The following is a 21,234-nucleotide window of genomic DNA, read 5'->3' as shown; positions in this document are numbered from 1 at the left end:
GTGGATTTGGGGGTGAGGATTTGTGCTAAGAGGGGGGCTTTAGGGGTGAGGACTTTTGCTAAGTGGGGAGATTTGGGGGTGAGGATTTGCGATAAGGGCGGATTTTGGGGTGATTTGTTCTAAGGGTAGATTTAGGGTAAGGATTTGCGTTGAGGGGGGATTTTGGGGTGATTTGTTGTAAGGGTGGATTTGGGGTGATGATTTGCACTAAGAGGGGGGATTTGGGGTGAGGATTTGTTGTAAGGATGGATTTGGGGTGAGGATTTGCGCTAAGAGGGGGGATTTGGGGGTGAGGATTTGCAACGAAGGGGGATTTGGGGGTGAGGATTTGCGATAAGAGGGGGGATTTGGGGTGAGGATTTGCCATTAAAGGGGGGATTTGGGGTGAGGATTTGCGATAAGAGGGGAGATTTCTACAGTCACAATATATATATATATTTTTACCTTATTGATCAAAGTAGAACAATCTGCCCTTCTCTCCTCCAATTGCAGACAGTCACTATCCAGACCACACCCATCACATCATTCTGTCCATCCTCCAGCACTGGCAGGCCACACCCCCAAGCTCCTGTCTTGTGATGACAATCACTGCACTCGGATATAGATGGCAGGGGTATGTACAGGGAATTGTAGAAGCAAAAAAAAAAAAACCTAGCAGAAAAGGTATATGCAGTTGTCCTTTAATGTTTCTAGCACACACAATGGTATAATTAAAATATAATTAAAATATGCATGGTACATGCCCTTTAAGGCCCGCACACCTTGGCCCATCCACAGACTGGAATTTTTACTATGGTCCTGTTAGAGGAGGGCAACTATAGTGTTTTTAGGAATCTATATGAGAATACATATTGGACTCATTACTTCTCAAGGGGATCACAGGAATCTTCCTCTGGGAGGGACGGCGCCATGTTTGTTCAGGCATCATCCAGGGTCACCATCTACTTCCTGGACTGACATGCCGGCTTAGAGATGACCCAGTCATGTAAATCCTGTTGTCCGTGAAGTTCTTGGCTGTGTTCACAAATGTCTGACACTGATGAGCCCCCTGCTGCAGCCTCTCGCCTTGCTATTTGCTACAGAGTTCCAATGTACAGTCTGGGAGAGAGGAGACTGAGGAAATGCTTCCTCCTGCCTGTAGCAAACTGATGACATCATCTCAGCCTAGGCAAAGCCACTGTTTGGAGCTCAAGGATGGCCTGTTTCCGGTACTGTATATTGTGACACGTCAGATTTGATGATGCAGTCCCATACACCATCCAACTTTCATGCAATCACAAACAATTTCCGATTGCTTTGCAAAGGAATGTCCTTCAACATGGTGCCCTTTACCACACCTCCTGAAGTCAACTGCACTTTGTTTATATGTAAACACCGCTCCTCTCCAAATCTCCGCAAAGAGAACGGTCATCAGACTCCCAGGTACAGAGATGACATAAAGGAAGCAGAAAATAGGCCAATAGTGCGGACTGCTAATCAACTGTCAAAAGACTCAAAGTATTTCCAAACATGGCATTCTGACTCAGCATGATAACGTCACTGCAGCCAGGATTGGCTTTCTTACAGGCTCTCAAAGAAAGCCAAACACATCAAGAGAGCGGTGACTTCATCATGTTGGCTGGAGACAGGATACCATGTTTGTAAATGCTTTGAGTCTTTTGACATGTGAGTGCAATGTTATACTGCTTGTAAAAACTTTTGCTTGTATAATTATTTTAATTCATTTTTGTGATTTGTTGCCTCGGCATGTTGTTGTAGTAGTCATAGCGACTTTTGAAGAGATTCACCTGTTAGGAGCTACTGATTATATCATTTGTTTTTTATATGTATTGTTGTGTGTACTTCACTATCTAGAGTCCATTGGAAGCCCTTTACCATTTGATGTATTTATTCAAACCTCCCCTTCAGTCTTGCACTGGTGTATCGGCTCCTCCCCTTCAGTCTTGCACAGGTGTATCGGGTCTTCCCCTTCAGTCTTGTACAGGTGTACCGGCTCCTCCCCTTCAGTCTTGCATAGATGTACCTGCTCCTCCCCTTCAGTCTTGCACGGGTGTACAGGCTTCTCCCCTTCAGTCTCGCACTGGTGTACAGGCTCCTCCCCTTCAATCTTGCATAGATGTACCTGCTCCTCCCCTTCAGTCTTGCACGGGTGTACCTGCTCCTCCCCTTCAGTCTTGCACTGGTGTACAGGCTTCTCCCCTTCAGTCTCGCACTGGTGTACAGGCTCCTCCCCTTCAATCTTGCATAGATGTACCTGCTCCTCCCCTTCAGTCTTGCACTGGTGTACCTGCTCTTCCCCTTCAGACTTGCACTGGTGTACCAGCTCCTCCCCTTCAGTCTTGTCCAGGTGTACCAGCTCCTCCCCTTCAGTCTTGTCCAGGTGTACCAGCTCCTCCCCTTCAGTCTTGCCTAGGTGTACCAGCTCCTCTTCTGGACTGATACGGCTTCCTCTGATTTTACTGCACACTGTGAGCTCCTCACACTGTACATTAGAAGATACAGCAAATCTGGCTAGAGGACGTCCAGCATCATATACCGCTTTCCTCCCCAGCCTGACAATCCCTGCCCCGTCCCTTTCATTTATTGGATTTCAGTCTCATGGAGTCTCAGTGTCACATGTGGGCGTTACCTAGGGAAGTGCATTCCAGACTCGCAAGTGAGTAGAGTGGCATGCGGAGATAAGTGTTCCAATAGGATTGCTATTGACAAAAGTTTTGGCATTGAAGTCAATGGGTAGAATTTTTGCATTGAAGTGGTGAATGTGAGGCATTTTTGCATTGAATTGAATAGGAGGCGTTTTTGCTTTGAAGTCAATCTGAGGCACTTTTGTATTGAAGCCAATGGGAGGTGTTTTTGTATTGGAGGTAAATGGGAAGCATTCTGGCATTGAAGTCAATGGGAGGCGTGTTTGCATTGAGGTAAATGGGAAGCATTCTTGCATTGAAGTCCACAGAAGGCGTTTTTGCATTGAACTAAATAGGAAGCATTCTTACATTGAAGTCAATAGAAGGCGTTTTTGCATTGAACTAAATAGGAAGCATTCTTACATTGAAGTCAATAGAAGGCGTTTTTGCATTGAAGTAAATGGGAAGCATTCTTGCATCGAAGTCAATAAAAGGCGTTTTTGCACTGAAGTAAATGGGAAGCATTCTTACATTGAAGTCAATAGAAGGTGCTTTTGCATTGAAGTCAACGAGAGGCGTCTTTGCATTGAAGTCAACGAGAGGCGTCTTTGCATTGAAGTCAACGAGAGGCGTTTTTGCAATGAAGTCAATGGGAAGCATTTTTGCATTAAAGTAAATGGGAGGTGCTTTTGCAATGAAGTCAAAGGGACACGATTTTGCATTGAAGTCAGTGGTAGGCAGTGTATGAAGCCCGGCACAGGATGCAATTTCTAATCGACCTGGCACCTGGGATTTTTCAAGCTCTGGCATGGCCTATCTTGACATTGATTTTAGCTCAGCAGCCGTTTAGCAAGGCTTCATACTGCACTGCCTGATGCACACTCAACCACTAATAGATGATTGAAATACATGAAAATAGTGCAGGTAAAGTAAAATCATATAGTCAGAAGGACAGTTATTTTCAGGTACAAATGAATGGGCTGAAAAATCGCACTGTACTGAGTTGAATTGAAATTGCACAGCAATGTGGTCAGCGTTTCTGAGTGATTCAGGTGTAAACCAGCCCTCAGACAACAGCCAACCTTCTGGAGGACGGTCATGTGACATCGGGTACATTGCAGAGGGTATGGCTATGCTAACCACAGGAATACTGTTAGATTGTAGTGTACATGTAGCCTGAATTATAATCTGGAGCCTTGATTATGTCCCGGCTACAAAGTCCAGACCTGTCTCACCTTGCCTCCTCTCTCCAGTAGTGTTTGAGACCCTAAAACTATACATTTCACCATCTGATTTATGGTCTGTGAGAGTTTACAGACCAGCAACCATCTGCATTATGTTCTTTAGGAGGTATGGTCGTCTTGAGAAGCCAAGGGATTGAAGTCTTCGAGTACAAAAGCTCTTTTAGGTTTATCCTCCTACTGGAAAACCATGTGACTACATGCCACCAAGTCCGTGTCTACAGTAGCAGGGGATTATGGGTACAAATACAACATGGAGTCTCAGCAGCTTGGACAGTAACCTAACCCAAAAGGGACTGTAATAAAAAAGCAGATATAAAAATTAGGTATCGGCTGTAAATTATGTGGGGTTGCCAGGGTCCCAGCTCCTGAGATGTGTCCATTCTCATTATAGGAGCTGTGTACAGTGAAGCTGGGGGCACCCATGTCATGTCTTCTGGTGAAAAATAGAGGCCTGAGGGTCACAACTCCATCTCCACCATATCTGGTAGCCCAGCATGGTTACTGCAAGGAATCTTTACGGTCTTTGAGTTGTCACACAGGCACCTTTCTCTGGTGACTCTTTTGGTGACCATTTAGACTGGACTTTTTGGCAAAAGACTTGTTGCATTCCGAACATGAGTAAGGCTTTTCTCCGCTGTGAGTCCTACGGTGCTTCATGAGATTGGACCTCTGCGTGAAGCATTTCCCGCACTCCACACAGGAAAATGGCTTCTCACCTGTGTGAATGCGCAGGTGTTCGACCAGGCACTGCTTCTTGCCAAACGAACTGCCACACTCAGGGCAAGAGAAGGGCCTCTCACCGCTGTGCGTCCTCTGGTGTAGGACCAGATTGGGCTTCCCAGCAAATCGCTTGCCGCATTCGGAGCATGAGAATGGCTTCTCCCCTGTGTGGATTTTCGAGTGCTTGGCCAGAGAGGACATCTGTGTGAAGCACTTGCTGCATTTGGAGCATGAAAATGGTTTTTCTCCAGTGTGTGTCCTCTGGTGCTCCACCAGCCATGGCTTCTTGGCAAATTGCTTGCCGCACTCAGAGCAGGAGAATGGTTTCTCTCCTGCGTGGCTTCTTTGGCGGTGGCAAAGGAGGTTGGACTTTGACGCAAAGTACTTCCCACATTCAAGACAACAGAACGGCTTCTGAGCAGCGTGCACGCCTCGGTGTTTAACAAGGGACGACACCTCTGCAAAACATTTCCCACACTCTGTGCATGGATATGGCTTGACGCCAGTATGCACGCGTTGGTGTTTGCTGAGGTGCAGCTTGCTCCCAAAGCACTTTCCGCACTCAAAACAGACATAGGGCTTCTGCCCCTTGTGAATCCTTTGATGGTCAACCAAGTTTGACTTCCAGGTGAAGCGCTTTTCACACTCGGAGCATGAGTACGGTTTCTCATCTTTGTGTACCTTTTGGTGCCGTGCCAAGAGGGACTTCCAGATGAAACACTTCCCACATTCAGAGCAGGCAAATGGCTTGTCCTTAGAGTGAATCCTGCGATGCTGTATAAGCTTGTGTTTCTGGTCAAAGGCCTTCCCACATTCAAGACAAGGGAAAGCTCCCTCACTGGTGGCCTGGTCAGAATGTGTTTTCTGGTGGGACACAAGGTCGGCTCTTTGGACAAAATAGCGACCACACTCATGGCAAGGGAAGAACTCATTGGCATCATTGGCTGTAGGAAGGGGGCAACTGGGAAAGCAGCCCTGGTGTACAGAGAGGTCAACGGGGGTTTCGGTAAGCTCACTGTCCCGAGGACTCCCAGGATGTTTCTTAGGGTTCTTCCTGTCATGTTGTGTATCTGGGGAAAACCAGACATGGAAGATTTATAAAAAATAATAAGCACTGCAAGCCAATCAAACCCACCACCTGCCTACTTATATCCCAACTATTGACTAAGGGTGGCCCATAACAAGTACTCTATTAAAAAGTGACATTTGGCATTCAGTTGACAAAGCATGCTAGGTTCTTTATTAAAGAAAGATCGTCAGCAATGGTGACTTGACTTCCTCTTTCATCCTGATTTAGAGGAGGGGTATGGCTCTACATATTAGGGTCCTTCTCTAAATGTTCCCTTTTCCAAAATACATTGAATTTCACCAGGTCTCCCACTGGAGGCTTCCTTTGGGACTTGTCCTCTACTCTTGGGGGGGCTTGATGTTTGCTCTATGGTGGTACCTTCTTTGTGTGGTTACAAGATGTTGCCTAGACCATATAACTGTCTATTTTGTGTGAGGTCTGCAGGAGCTATATATAATCTTTTACTCTGACGATGATCCTGTTGAGGGTATGGGAAGGGGGGGGGGGCAGGGGGAGTACAATTTTTTTTCTTCTAGATGAACTTTATTTGTAGTATAGCACCCTCTTAGTTCAGCTAAGGGGAGCTAGACCCTAATGGTTAGTTAGGAGCTGATTAGCAGCTCAGGCAAGATAGCCAGAGGGGTCAAATTCTAGTCAGGGCTGAGAGGCTCTGCAGGCTAGCCTCTCTGGAATTTCCCCCTGCTCTAAAGCTTTTGGAGGAGGGCCTTGGAGGCAGTGGGTGGATCTGAGGAGTGGCGGCTAAACTCCCGAGGGACCTCAGCCAATTCCCAACAGAAGGATTGACAAGGGGCTGGGACTCCCTTAAAAGTGGAAGAGCCTGCTCAGTAGCAGGATGAGAGTGGTGGTAGGAAAGGAGTGTGGAGCAGGAAGATATGAGGCTGGATGAGGAAGGCTGCCAGGGGGTCTATTGAGGTGGGCCTGCCTGCGATCCTGGAGCTGAAAAGGTGGAAAACTCGAAACTCACTGGCCCCCTGATAGAGGACCGCCTGTATGGCAGGGAAGTTGCAACCCAGCTGATAGGCCTGGTAGCAGCAGCCATTCTGAAAGCGGTATAGGAGAGGATCTAAGTGAGTACACCTACACCCCCTGGGCGAAAAGGGGAGCACTCCTGCTGGGAAACCAGATTAGCCCTCTGCTAGAGACTGTGCACCTTATTTAAAGCCAGATCCCCTGCCCAGGAAGAAAGTCTCCAGATTGCTGGGTGAAGAAGAGTTCATCTAGGGTCTGGGGTGGTACAGTTGGAGCTACTGACTCTCTCTCCAACAGAGACTGTGTCAGAGAGAAGAAGCTGTGAATAGTTCAGGAAGTTGTCCTCAGATTTCGGTTCTCTGGGCATCCTATACACCCCCCTTACCCCTATCAAGTTCTAATCCCCTCAATAAAATAACAAAACAAATGCTCAAGGACTGATTTCTGTCTCCGGATGAAACTGCTAAGTGACTGGCTATGTAGAACTATAGGGGGACCCAAATTCACCAGCAAAGGGATTTTTAGATTTTTTTAATGGTATTTTTGAAAACTCAATAAAATAGAATTACCACATGCTTTTGGACAGCCTGTGTAAATTGACTATACCAGACAGTCCCATCTCTGCTAAGAGGAAGGTGTGGGGGCGGGGGGGGGGGGGGGGGTAGATCAGGCAAAGGCCATTAACATGAGGGCTTTCAGGTTCCCTTTAAAAGAATTTATCTCTGTGTATGGATCGTCCGGGGTTTATGCAGGATGGCAGTGATGGACATGTGTCTTTCCGAGTATTGGTAGTTTGTAACTTACCTCTTGCGTCAGAGCTGCTGTACAAGTCATCATCTTTCACATCTTCGACTTTAGGGATCGCATGATCTTCAGCCTAGAACAGACAGAGCAGTTTGTAGGCACATATTTATTGTTTTTAACCCCTTCACGCCTAAGGGTAAAACAAATCTAAATGCCTAAGCACAAATTTGCAACATTGACATGCGTTAGTAAAACCCTACATATCATCACAACTACTTTGTAGATCCGGGTGGATTATACCGCGTTTTTTTTAGGACAAATTGGTCTTTCATTTGGTGGTAAATGATAATGGATATCTCCTGATTTTTATTATCAAAAGGAAAACTGGCCCAAAATAATAAAAAAAAAAAAAATCTTTTTTTTAAATTTAGCTGTGTGTTTTTTGTTACTACCATATATATATATATATATATATATATATACACATACAGTCAGGTCCATAAATATTGGGACATCGACACAATTCTAACATTTTTGGCTCTATACACCACCACAATGGATTTGAAATGAAACGAACAAGATGTGCTTTAACTGCAGACTGTCAGCTTTTATTTGAGGGTATTTACATCCAAATCAGCTGAACGGTGTAGGAATTACAACAGTTTGCATATGTGCCTCCCACTTGTTAAGGGACCAAAAGTAATGGGACACTTGGCTTCTCAGCTGTTCCATGGCCAGGTGTCTGTTATTCCCTCATTATCCCAATTACAATGAGCAGATAAAAGGTCCAGAGTTCATTTCAAGTGTGCTATTTGCATTTGGAATCTGTTGCTGTCAACTCTCAAGATGAGATCCAAAGAGCTGTCACTATCAGTGAAGCAAGCCATCATTAGGCTGAAAAAACAAAACACACCCATCAGAGAGATAGCAAAAACATTAGGCGTGACCAAAACAACGGTTTGGAACATTCTTAAAAAGAAGGAACGCACCGGTGAGCTCAGCAACACCAAAAGACCCGGAAGACCACGGAACACAACTGTGGTGGATGACCAAAGAATTCTTTCCCTGGTGAAGAAAACACCCTTCACAACAGTTGGCCAGATCAAGAACACTCTCCAGGAGGTAGGTGTATGTGTGTCAAAGTCAACAATCAAGAGAAGACTTCACCAGAGTGAATACAGAGGGTTCACCACAAGATGTAAACCATTGGTGAGCCTCAAAAACAGGAAGGCCAGATTAGAGTTTGCCAAACGACATCTAAAAAAGCCTTCACAGTTCTGGAACAACATCCTATGGACAGATGAGACCAAGATCAACTTGTACCAGAGTGATGGGAAGAGAAGAGTATGGAGAAGGAAAGGAACTGCTCATGATCCTAAGCATACCACCTCATCAGTGAAGCATGGTGGTGGTAGTGTCATGGCGTGGGCATTTATGGCTGCCAATGGAACTGGTTCTCTTGTATTTATTGATGATGTGACTGCTCACAAAAGCAGCAGGATGAATTCTGAAGTGTTTCGGGCAATATTATCTGCTCATATTCAGCCAAATGCTTCAGAACTCATTGGACGCGGCTTCACAGTGCAGATGAACAATGACCCAAAGCATACTGCAAAAGCGAGCAAAGAGTTTTTTAAGGGAAAGAAGTGGAATGTTATGCACTGGCCAAGTCAATCACCTGACCTGAATCCGATTGAGCATGCATTTCACTTGCTGAAGACAAAACTGAAGGGAAAATGCCCCAAGAACAAGCAGGAACTGAAGACAGTTGCAGTAGAGGCCTGGCAGAGCATCACCAGGGATGAAACCCAGCGTCTGGTGATGTCTATGCATTCCAGACTTCAGGCTGTAATTGACTGCAAAGGATTTGCAACCAAGTATTAAAAAGTGAAAGTTTGATTTATGATTATTATTCTGTCCCATTACTTTTGGTTCCTTAACAAGTGGGAGGCACATATGCAAACTGTTGTAATTCCTACACCGTTCACCTGATTTGGATGTAAATACCCTCAAATTAAAGCTGACAGTCTGCAGTTAAAGCACATCTTGTTCATTTCATTTCAAATCCATTGTGGTGGTGTATAGAGCCAATAATTTTAGAATTGTGTCAATGTCCCAATATTTATGGACCTGACTGTATATATAATTTTTTTTTTTTTAATTTCATCTTTTTATCTTTTTTTCCCCTTTATGCCAGGAGTTAGAGAGATACAATGTATCTCTCTCCTCCATTCATAGAGAGAAAAAAAAAACATGGGGGGGCAGGCTGTACAATGACTGATCACTGTGATAGCCAATCAGAGGCTATCAGAGCAATCATGTGACCCGGAATCAGGCATCTCGGTTCCCGATCGTTAGAACGGGACCCGGGGCTCTGAGTGACATCCCGGTCTTTGTGCTGGGAGCACGCTGTGCGGCGCACTCCCAGCACAAAGACAGGCACGCAAATATGTGGCCCCACGGAAAAAAGCCCAGTTTTGTGATGCCACATATTTGTGTGACGTCGGCGTCAAGGGGTTAAAGATGGGATACATAGCCTGAGTGATGGTGATTTTATGTACATATACCCTATAAAGCCTACAATGAGAATATCACACGAATGATTATTAAAGTTTATTAGTTACGAAAATTGTCCTAAGACAGAATACAACTTCGGAAGTGATGTCATGTATTGTATTGTAAGGTATGCTTTAGTTTCCGAGCATGCGCGGTCTTGGTCGCTCAATTTTTTTCATATAAATACTATACTAATCACACGAAAATCATTAGTTCTGTTATCGTACGAGAAACATTTTTAAGCTTGTCCCTTCGGATATTTTCGCATGAACTGTCGTGATTGGCTCTTGAAAGCTGTGTGCTAATGAATAGATTATCGGTTGATCACTTATTTTTTTTTTGCCCGATGTTCTCATTATGTGTAGGAGGCTTAAAGTGCTTCTAAAGCCTTAAGGGTTTTCACCTTCTTGCATTCTATGCATTAACCGCTTTCCAGAAATACTACAACAGGGCAGCAGGGCTGCGCATAAGCACATGTATATATACATGTGATTTTGCATTTCCAGGTAGGGGGTGCGCACCATTGGCAGCCTCAGATGTTGATCACCGGGTCCCGGCTGCATAGCAGAGCCATACAAAGCAGCGTGCTTACACAGTAAGACAGCACAGAGCACAAAGTTACCCCTTTGATCGCCCCAGATGTTAACCCCTTCCTGCCCAGTGCCATTAGTACAGTGTTTTTATTAGCACTGATCACTGTATTAGTGTCACTGTGGATTTCAGTGACAGTCAGTTCCCCCCCAGTACCAGAATGCCTGTGCCCTTTAACTGCTTGGTATCGCTATAGCAGTAATACAGGGCGGCAGGGCTGTGCAAAATCACACACACACACACGATTTGCATTTTTGGATAGGGAGCACACGTGCCACCATTAGCGGCTAGGCATGTCAATCACCGGGTCCCAGCAGGAGATTCCCCGGCGGCACCCAGCGATTCCTGTGCAAAGCTGACAGGGGAGAGACCTCTCCTGCCAGCAAGGACATGCTGCTTTGTATCTCTCTGCACAGCATATCTCCCTAGTAATACACACACAGCACCCAGTTAACCCTTTTATCGGCCCTCATGTTAACCCCTTCCTACCCAGTGCCATTAGTACAGTGTCAGTGCTTTATTAGCACTGTATCGGTGTCACTGGGGATGTCAGTGACAGTTATTTCCCCCCCCCCAGCGTCAGAATGTCCCGCTATAAGTCGCTGATCGCCGCCACTACTGGTATAAATTAAATTTGTAGACGCTGTAACTTTCACGTAAACCAATTAATTTACACGTATTGGGATTTTTTTAGGCAAAGACATAGAGCAGAATACATTTTAGCCTAAATTTATGACGGAATTTGATTTTTTAATATTTTTTATACTGGACATGTTTTATAGCAAAAAGTCAAAAATATAGTTTTTTTTCCTCAAAATTGTCGGTATTTTTTTTGTTTATAATGCAAAAAACCCCATAAATGTCATTTGGGTGCAGCGTTGCATGACCGCGCAATTATCAGTTAAAATAAGGCAGCGCCCTAATGCAAAAAATGCAAAAAAATGGCCTGGTCAGGAAGGGTGGGGGGAATCCTCTGGAGGGCAAGTGGTTAATGTGAAAAACCTTCTCTGCTGCAAAGATATATAGCAACAAAAACAGGTCAAATTGATATGACGTAAATATAAGTTTCAGTTAATAGGTACATCACATATTCATGACATTAGTAGGAAAAGGTCGAGTAAATTGAAAATAAAACAGTTCAATAAGTTTCTAGATCTGCATGTTAGGCTAGTCCCGCATAATAGTAGTAACTAGGAATAGGAAATAAAAATGAATGAGAAAAAATAAAATAAATAAATAAAGGAGGGGTGGGAGGGGAAAAAAAAATCATCTTCCGGCAATTCCTTATCGAAGTATAATACCCCACCTTACACTTACTTGAACCCCGATCCGGCTATGTGCATGGGAGCAGCGGTCGTTGCCGCTGTCCACCTCCTCCCTGAACAGATTGATAGCTGGCTCCTGCTGCTGTCAATCAAATGCAGTGCCCAGCAGAGGGCGGGGCCAAGCCGCCCATTCTGTGTCAATAGATGCAGGCAGGAGATTCTAAGCCCTCTTCACAAAGTTTTTATTGCTTTGTGATTACTTTAGAGATTTCCCCACACTTCCTGCACCCCCTTCCCCCTTTCCTTGCATCTATACCATCTTCCGCTTTCCTGGGAAGGCCACAATATTTTCGAGATCAGCCAAAGGAGCATTTATGAGGACATTCACTGATATTAGATGAGGAGGCCTGGCTAACAATTGGCATTTTAATTCATTCCAAATGCTTTCATGAGGGTAGAGGTCAGGGTTCCTAGCAGGCCATTCAAGTTCCTCCACACCGAACTGGTCAAACCATGACTTCATGAAGCTGGCTTTGTGCACAGCTATACTGGAACACAAAAGGGCCTCAACCTATTTATTACCACAAGGTTGTATAAGCACAATTGCCAAAAATGTCTTTGTATCTTTAACCTGAACAGTACTCTTTCACTGGAAGCACCTCAACTTGATCAACTGGAGAGGTGTCCACATACTTTTGCCATTTTAGGTGTGATGGTCTGTTGTCCACAAACTATGATCAAATAGTGTGATTCTCTAAAGAAGAGCCAAAAGAAACAGAAACCTGACTGGCTCAAGAAAGTCTGCAGAGTCTCCAATAACTTCTCTTTACAGCTGTGCTGATCAGAAGGTTATCTCAGATGTCAATTGTTAAACCTCGAGAAGGACAGGTGCCGCACTCCTCTCCTGGCAACTAATAATGCCTAATAGCATTATTAGGCCTGGTCACATAGAAATTTGGATGGGGAGAACTGGACATTTCCCCCTCCCTAGTAAGTCTTGGAAATAGGAGATCACAGACCACCAGCCTACCTGCAAACAGAGAATTACACAAAATTTGACACAATGAGACTGGTATATGCAATCAATCCCGGGATGGATTATGAAAAGCCGAAGGCAGCATCCCCTCCACATATGCCCAAGATACAGAGACAGATGTACCTATGACATTGCTTTTCTGTAATTTGATATAGTCTTTTGCCAGGTTCTTGGTTTGATATACCTTATGGTCTTTAGGAATGCCATGATCCTCCTGTTTGGAATCCTGGGAATACAGTGGGCAGGGACATTTCTCTGGGGTATTTCTTTTACTGGGTCCATCTGTGGAATAAACATATAATCAGATAAATATCATTATACCATTTCCTGCACGCTGTATCCCAGTTACAGTTTTGACTTACAGCTATTCCCCCTTCCCATAGACCTAAATGTTCACCAAAGTCCTCACCTGTATTCAGTCTTTAAAATCAAGCTAAGCCTTGGCATTGAAGCCAGGCAGCTAGCATAATCATCAATGGTAGCTTCCATGTTTCTCTAATTAAAGGTCTGCTTTAGATGTGGAAGTGTAATACCAAATTCACAGGGATTGACCTGTATATGGAATTCACAAACCAAACTCTAAGCATGGTCAGAAGTAGTTGGTGAACCAAATGGAATCCAAGAAAGCAGTTGACCTGGCTTGATGGCAATCAAGATCTAAATCCCTTAGGAAAGGGTTCTTTTAAAGCATGGAACAGACTAAGACCAAGGAGCTCTACAAATTATGTGTTTCTCAGGACATCCCATTCTAGTCCCAAGAAGGAGGTACTGTATATTATCCAAAAATCTCAATTGTACATCTTTTTTCTGAATCCACATTGTATATAAAAAGGGTTCACGTTCAATGGAACTGCAGGTGGAGCTCCTTGGTCTATTCCCAATGGATCATGGTCAGGCAGAAATGTTTCAGATGGACCAGAGCCATTCATGTCAATAAAAATGAGTAAGTCATTACCAAGATGGCACCCAGAAGCCTAAACTCTATCAGGGGTACCACTTTCTCCTTTTAAGTGTAGTGCTCATCCCTGGAGGGGCCACTGAGAACAGACAAGTTCTTCCTAAGTACTACAGAGGCTGCCAGTCACAAGCACAGTTCCACACACACCAACAATACAGGCTTAGTCTACGGGAATGTATTTGTTGAATAACTTGTACAGGAGAAGGGTTCAGGGATCAGGATACTCCAAACAATAGCAGAAATAACAGGAAGACAGCTTCTCACTCATCATTTCTTAGCAGCCTTTTCTGAAAGTAACAGTTGACGGCAAGTATATCTAGGACTCTATAGGAGTAGTCCCAGTCCATACAGCATCCTCTGGCACTTAGTCCCATTCTAACACTTGTACACCCAAAAGTCTTCAGCAAGGTCTTTACTCACAATATCCCATGAGCTGTCTGCCACCCAGCATTCATTCACGATCTTTCTCCAGTCCAGGACTTCAGGATGACACCCTCCAGCAAACAAACATTTAGCAATCTTGTCCAGATCCTCATCCCAGTACCTGCTGAGACCCAGACTGCAATTTCTTGTCTCACTAAATATCTCCCAGGGGCAGCCGCCTTTGGAGAGCTGGCATCCTCCCTGGAGAGGAAAGAACACTCTGACAAGGCCTCCCAAACATTTATCACCTCACCAGGCACCTTCTGGACACTCTTTTCCAAGGCTGGGGCATAATAAATATTCATACTGGACATTTGACTCTCCCTGCTCTATGTTCTAGAAGCTTCTTGTAGAAGCAGGTGGCAGAAATCAAGCACCCTGTTAGGAAACTCTGACCAGAAACAATAAATTAATGCTCCACTGACTGCAGTGAAACCAAAACTAAATTTAGCCTAACAGCTTAACTAGAGAAGAGGAGGACACTGCATAAGAAGCAGAACTCTTCATTGTGTTGCACTGATGTGTGCATCTACTGTATGTGTGCTGAAAATTGGGGTGGATGCCAGCACATGTGAGCATAACTCACCCAAATCTATGAACTGGTAGGGAGGAGACAACAGCTACTTCTCTACCACAAGGAACCCACACCTAATTTATACAGAACACCATGACCAAGAGGCAATGGAGGTCTGTGGGATCCTCAGGATAGAGCAACCATTTCTGCTAGTGGTATTGGTTTATTAACCTTGATCGTTCAATTGCGGTTGGACAAAATTTACACAACCTACTAATGGACAGTGACTATTACTCACCTGTGCTGACCTCTGGTGGAATTTCCTCCTCTTTACACGGCTCATTACCCCTCACATATGACTGTTCTTCATCTATGGGTTCAACCTTGACAACAACAAACCCTTTAGCCTGGGGAAAACATGAGTTATAAAGGGTTAGTTTACTTTTACCAAAAAAACTTGCTATGCAGGTAGTGGGCATCTGCAGATAAAAATTAACTGTGTAGCTTTGACTGAAGTTGGATAATGTCCTTCCTATAGGTGTAGGCCATTTACGTACCTCCCAAATCCCGACTGAAAAACTCCCAGAGATAGCATCATCCTGTCCTACCTTGTTTCTAGGATGTTGTTAAGACACTTCTAGTTTTTTCTGTTCACCTCCATCATCACAAGAGCGAGCTCTCAAACCCCAACCCATGTTTATTTCTCGATCTCCTCCATCACACCATCACAGATGCCGTGACAGGTGAGAAAGAGTGTAGGTGAGGGGGTTGGAATCAGAGTTGGCCCCTGTGATGGTGAAGGTGAGCAGTAATGCCTGAGAGTGTCTTAGTAACATCCTGGTCTTTTGGCCACGATTCAGGAGGTATATAAAATGTCTTACACCTACAGCAAGGGTATTATTCAGCTACAGTCATAGCTGCACAGTTTGTTTTTATCTATGGCTGCCCCTTACCTGAATATATAGTTTGTTTTGGTAAAGATGAACAAACCCTTTAAAAAACAAACAGTTACATTGTTGTTGAAGAGGGACAACAATTTTACAAGATCAGTAAAGTCTGCAAAGTATACCAGAAGACCCGGTTTGGTTCCACCTACTTTATCCTCTTGAGGGATCTCCTGATGTTCCTGTGTGGAGTCCCGGGAATACAGAGGACAGGGACATCTCTCTGGTGGGTTCCCATTACTGGATCCATCTGTAGGGAACACACACACCGACTGAATACATTTCTGTCTTTATATCAGAGGATATGTGTATCTAGGTGGATGCTCAATACAAGAAATGAAAGTCTCCTCTTACCCGGAGATGTGAGGGGCGGCCGGTTCTCCATCATTAAGCCCTTGTAGAGATCCTTGTGTCCTTCTATATACTCCCACTTCTCTTCTGCTATATTAAAAAATATAATGATAATATAAATAAAAAATGTTTAAAACATTTTTTATCGACAAGAACAACTATTTTTCCTTTCCAGAAGGCAAATTCAAACCTTCGCCAAAAGACATGGGAGTTTGAATCTAGTTTCCAGGTCCTTGACAGTAAGGATTGCCCAAGATCTCTCCTCCAGCAGGTGATTAGATAAAGAGGAGCCTGTAGGATAGAAGCTTACCGTATTTTTCGCCGTATAAGACGCACTTTTTCTTCCCCAAAACTGGGGGGGAAATGTCAGTGCGTCTTATAAGGCGAATATGGAGCGGCCGGTCCGGTATTTCCACCGCGGCCGTGTCAGAATACTGGGCCGGCCGCTCAGCTCTGCAGCGGGACCTTACCTGTTCCTCTATCCAGCTGCGTGCTGTCTTCCCGGCTTCTGTAGTGTGGCATGACAGCCGGGTGCCAAGTGCGCATGCGCAAGAAGCGGTGCTTTTTTGTGAATGGTAAGGCGGTACCTGGGACACATGACAGATCCCAGAAGCCGCCGGACCAATTACAAAGCGCAAGTGCTTCTCGCACATGCGCACTGGGCACCCGGCTGTCATGCCGAGCGCCATTACAGAAGCCGGGAAGACAGCGCGCGGCTGGATCGAGGAACAGGTAAGATCAAACAAAAACTCTGCGGAAGTAAGAGCGGGTACCTGTCAAATTCAGGTACCCGCTCCCCACCTCCCCAAAGGTCAGCAGTCATCTGTACTGTCCGCAGTCTCTGGTCATCCCTGTGCTGTCCGCAGTCTCTGGTCATCCCTGTGCTGTCCGCAGTCTCTGGTCATCTCCTGTACTGTGTCTGCAGTCCATTAGTTCAGAATTTTTTTTTTCCTGTTTTCTGCCTCTAAAACCTAGGTGCGTCTTATGGTCAGGTGCGTCTTATACGGCGAAAAATACGGTAGTAATCAAAACGGAGGAATGTGGAGTGTAAATTTTTGTTTATTAAAAATCTTATAAACAAACGGCGTAATAAAAACATATTTACCTATATACAGAATAAAAATAAATATAAACAAAAATAGCTTACTCCAGCAAAAAACAAAACAGGAAACCGCTTTTTTTTTTGCAAGGAAAAAAACCAAACAAAACTAAAAAATACAAACCAAACCATATTTTAATATTATTATTATCAATGCACCTCAATCCCTAACCTACACCTAAAACACACCCTCAGGCTAAGGAACGATTATATATTGAACCCATGCATGCAGCCTTTTTTCCAAACTCCGATCTTATAAAAATCTAGGGGATGTGAAAGGACAGAAAGGAAAGCCACACACCCAGAGACTGACAGACATCAGCTACAGGGACCTGACATTCCTTCACGTCTTTGTCCAAGCCCCCAGTCACCACCCAACCTTTTCAAGACCCCGAATCTTCCCAACCTCACCCAGAATGTTGTGCACCACCACCTCAACAGCAAGGACTTTTTTTGCGAATGAAAACCTGACACCGTGCATTCCATGTGACTACTAAGCTAACTAGAAAGTGTCTCAAAATCCTAGCAAGTTTGAAAGGCTCCATAAGACCACTCTGCGTAATTCAAGTGGGAAAGGAAAGAGATACCCAGAGACCCACCTACCCGCTTATAGACTTCTATATTGAAGGGGCACTGAAGCAAGAAATGTCCATCGATTCCACTACCCCACCACACTCCACTCTTGGACAACCACGGTTCTCCTCAGAGCGATGCTTCAGGTAGCCCTTCACATAAAGTCTGCCATGAAACGAGAGCCAGGCCAAAACCCGAAACTTTAAAGGGATTTTCTCCAGATTATTTCAAATACAGACCCTCCCTCATAACAGGGCCTGGGCAATTCCTCAAGGTCAGTGGCTCGCTAAAGGCAGATTCAACAACCCTCCTTTCCAGGGCCTTTCTAGGAAGAGACTTAATTTCCTCTGCTGTAACTCCCACTACCAAAGCATTTTCAGGCACGGGGCAACATAAGCCAGGAACTTACCATGTTGGACCCTCAGGCTTTTCACTGGCTCACCATTTTCCCAGCTTCGCAGAAAAGGCCTAAACTAGGACTGAAAAATACCAACCCACCCAGGCATTTCTTCTGCCAGCATACTACCAAAATTATGTTTCAAAAACATAAGAGAAAAGAAAGCCAATGGGTTGACCATACCTTGGCCACCCATCTGCTTGGGATGGGGTTCAGTCTGTTCCCTCATAACAGGTGGAAGAAACAGCTGTAGATCTTTGCATAGAGAGACACTGACAAAACACAGACAAAGCTGACATACAGAAATACCAGGATCAAGTAAGTTTAAATCTGGTCAATCCTTTCCCTGTAAGAGAGTTTCCAATCCTTCCAGATGGAAACCTTGACATCGGCATCTTGTAGCCTGCTTACCCAAGGCTGTAATCGCCAGGACCAAATCTGATGCCTAAAACTTTAATTTTCTGCCAGGGCTCTGGGAAGGCAACCATTACCGTAAAGCCTTCTCTTTCCTTTCCCATGCAGAAAACCTCACTTTTATAACGATTGATCTTTGACCCAGATGCCTTAGCATACTGTTCCATTACCGAGACCACCTCTTCCACCTCCTCTGTCCCAGAGATGAAAACAGACATGTCATCAGCATAGGCCATGACCCTCAGAGGAGGCTCCCCAGGAATGCCCAAAGGAACTCCACACAACAGTCCACTCTCTAACCTCTGAATGAAGGGATCAATTGCAAACCTCAAAGCGATGTCCAATCCAACCATTCACAAGGATGAAGCTTTCTGCCCTCTGTATAAAGTCTTCAGCCAATCGATAAAGCCCCCCTCCAGGCCATATTTGTCAAAAAGCAGTCATAGGTACTCATTATTGACCCGATCAAAAACTTTGGCCTGATCCAATGCCAGCAGGAACTTTCCCCATGCTAAAGCCTTGCACTGCTCCAGGGCCTTCTGGACAGCTGACACCACTGGAAGTGCTTCTACCCTGAACCGAACAGTGCTGATGACCAGACAGTAAATTGCCCGCTACAGACGATAAATGACAGAAAATAATTTTTGCCGGTATCTTCCCATCAACATTGAGAAGGCTAATGGGTCACCAATTCTCAATTCTGGAAGAATCTTTACCCTTTGACAGAAGAATCAATGCAGATTGGCGCATGGAGGGAGAGAGTGAACCCTCTCTCAGACAGCTGTTAAAAACCTCCACCAAACATGGGGCCAGAAGCGGAGTTCCACTCACGCTGTCAAAAAATAAAAGTCAGCAGCTACAAAAACTGCAGCTGCTGTTTTTTAAAAAACACACACTCACCTGTCCCTTGGTCCCGTGGTGTGTCCCCTGCAGCCTGTTTTACCGGCTGTGTTCTCTCCCTGGGTGCCGGCATCTTCAGTGTGGGCACCCGGCTGTGACAGCTGGCGGCTTCACAGCCGGGTACCCACTGCACATGCGCGAGTAGTGCTGCGCTTCCTGAATGGTCCTGTAGTCTTCTGGGACCTTTCATGACTACGGGGAGGGAGGAAGGGAGAACACCTTTCCGCTTCCGATCGCCTAGGCGATCGGAGTGGAAGTAGGAGAGGGTACCTTTTAAATTCCAATTACCCCTCCCCCCTAGGTGGTGTATCGGGGCTATTCAGTCACAGACAGAATACAATGATCGGAAAACTCCAAGGCCTGACACACTGGTGCCGAAAAAGCAGAGTTCTCCTTTAAAAAAACCTATATATTCTACTCTGACTACTCCATAGTTGAATGGTGAATCCCATGTCATCTGGGCAGCAATAAATGTGCACATCAACCAGTCCTGCCTCTCTAGCTATTTTTTTTTTTTCTAAAAAGCAATCACAGTCCAGCCTGACTCCAGTACCTTTCCTGTCCTTAGTCCTAGTGATGGTATTAAATCACCACCGAAGACAACTTGCTGGGCTGTAAAAAGAAAAGGCTTGATCTTCATGAAGAGACATTTCTTGTCCCACTTTGTCTGGGGCCCATAGATGTTAATCAGGGGCAGGTCCTGCCCCCCCCCCCCCCCATGGAGACGTCTAAGACCATGCATCTCCCCATTTCTACCTCAATAATCCACCAACAGGTTACCGCAACCGCAACTCGGCTGCAAGAGACCAGGAGGGGCCATGCCTCCACTCCTTTGCCAGATGAATATCGGTCAAACTGGACAACCTGGTCTCTTGCAAAAAGAAAATATCAGCATCAACCCTGCTGAGCAAAAATAAGGCCATGTTACGAGCACTTACTAACTTTATGCTGGTGACATTAATGGTCGCCACCTTCAAAGGAGATAGAACCGCCATCAGGATGATTGAGATACACGTCTCTTAGCCTGCTTACCCCCCTCCCTACTCGGAGATCCTGCACGCTTTAATGTCCTCTATGATTCCTCCTCCATGGAAATCACCGACTCATCACCAGAAGAACCCACACCCTCCACCTTAGATAATACATCAAATGAGTTAGACACCTCTACCCTCCCAGGTTCAGGTTCAGACACATCCTTCTTCTTCCCAGACTTTCTTTTTGCCTCCAACCACTCCATAGAACCATGTGACAACCCGGACTGCAAAGCTAGAGCGTAAGCTCCTTTGGTGCAGAGACTGATGTGAATGGCTCAGTGTTCTCCTTAGAGCACTATGGTATAAATCAGAGCTATTTAAATGTATAATAATAGTGTGCGACTGTCCTGGGGTATTAGAGTGCAAGCTCTTCTGGTGCAAAAAAATCAAAGTGAATGACTTAGTGATCTCTGTACAGCACTGCGGAATATGTCAGAGCTATATAATAATAGTGAGTGACTGAGGTGGGACATTAGAGTGCAAGCTCTGTGGATACGTACCTTTCCCAGTTGCTGGCGCTCCAGCACTATAGCACTCTCTGCTCAGGTTACATGCCCCCTTCCCCCCTTGAAAATCTCTTCTCTCATAATCAGAAAACGTTATTACCTCCTCCTCCTCACTGAGCACACACTCTTTAGACTCACACCCCCTCCAGGAATTTAGACACTAAAACTCCTCCTCTGGTCTACAACAAAATGGCCACCACACCAGCAGTATGAGGACACTTCCTCTTCACCCATAGCAATACTCTAGTGGTGAACCTGGCTCTTTAGGTGATTATAGCCCTA

The 21,234-nt window shown here is 45.0% G+C and overlaps 2 protein-coding genes across 3 annotated transcripts in view; both read right to left on the bottom strand.

Moving 5' to 3' along the window:
- The window catches only part of LOC149466253 (uncharacterized), a 113,757-nt gene that overhangs the window by 44,207 nt on the left and 48,316 nt on the right, over positions 1-21,234 (bottom strand). The window lies entirely within an intron of this gene.
- On the bottom strand, positions 665-21,084 carry LOC149466254 (uncharacterized). Of its 2 annotated transcripts, none has more exons than XM_089672943.1 (7): positions 20,947-21,084; positions 16,033-16,119; positions 15,831-15,928; positions 15,033-15,141; positions 13,024-13,121; positions 7,452-7,524; positions 665-5,658 (listed from the first exon to the last, which is right to left on the bottom strand). In XM_089672943.1, the coding sequence occupies exons 2-7, from the start codon at positions 16,064-16,066 to the stop codon at positions 4,400-4,402; spliced, it is 1,671 nt and encodes a 556-aa protein (XP_089529069.1). In that variant the 5' UTR covers positions 16,067-16,119; positions 20,947-21,084; the 3' UTR covers positions 665-4,399. The 2 variants fall into 2 exon arrangements, with proteins under 2 accessions (XP_089529069.1, XP_089529068.1); XM_089672942.1 differs by having other exon boundaries at positions 15,033-15,117; positions 20,947-21,077.

Source organism: Staurois parvus, unplaced genomic scaffold, assembly GCF_062004578.1.
Source record: "Staurois parvus isolate SC_StPar_1 unplaced genomic scaffold, SC_StPar_1.0 ptg000132l, whole genome shotgun sequence".
NCBI lineage: Eukaryota > Metazoa > Chordata > Amphibia > Anura > Ranidae > Staurois > Staurois parvus.
Note: the sequence above shows the minus strand (reverse complement) of the source record. Positions and strands in the feature narration are given on the sequence as shown.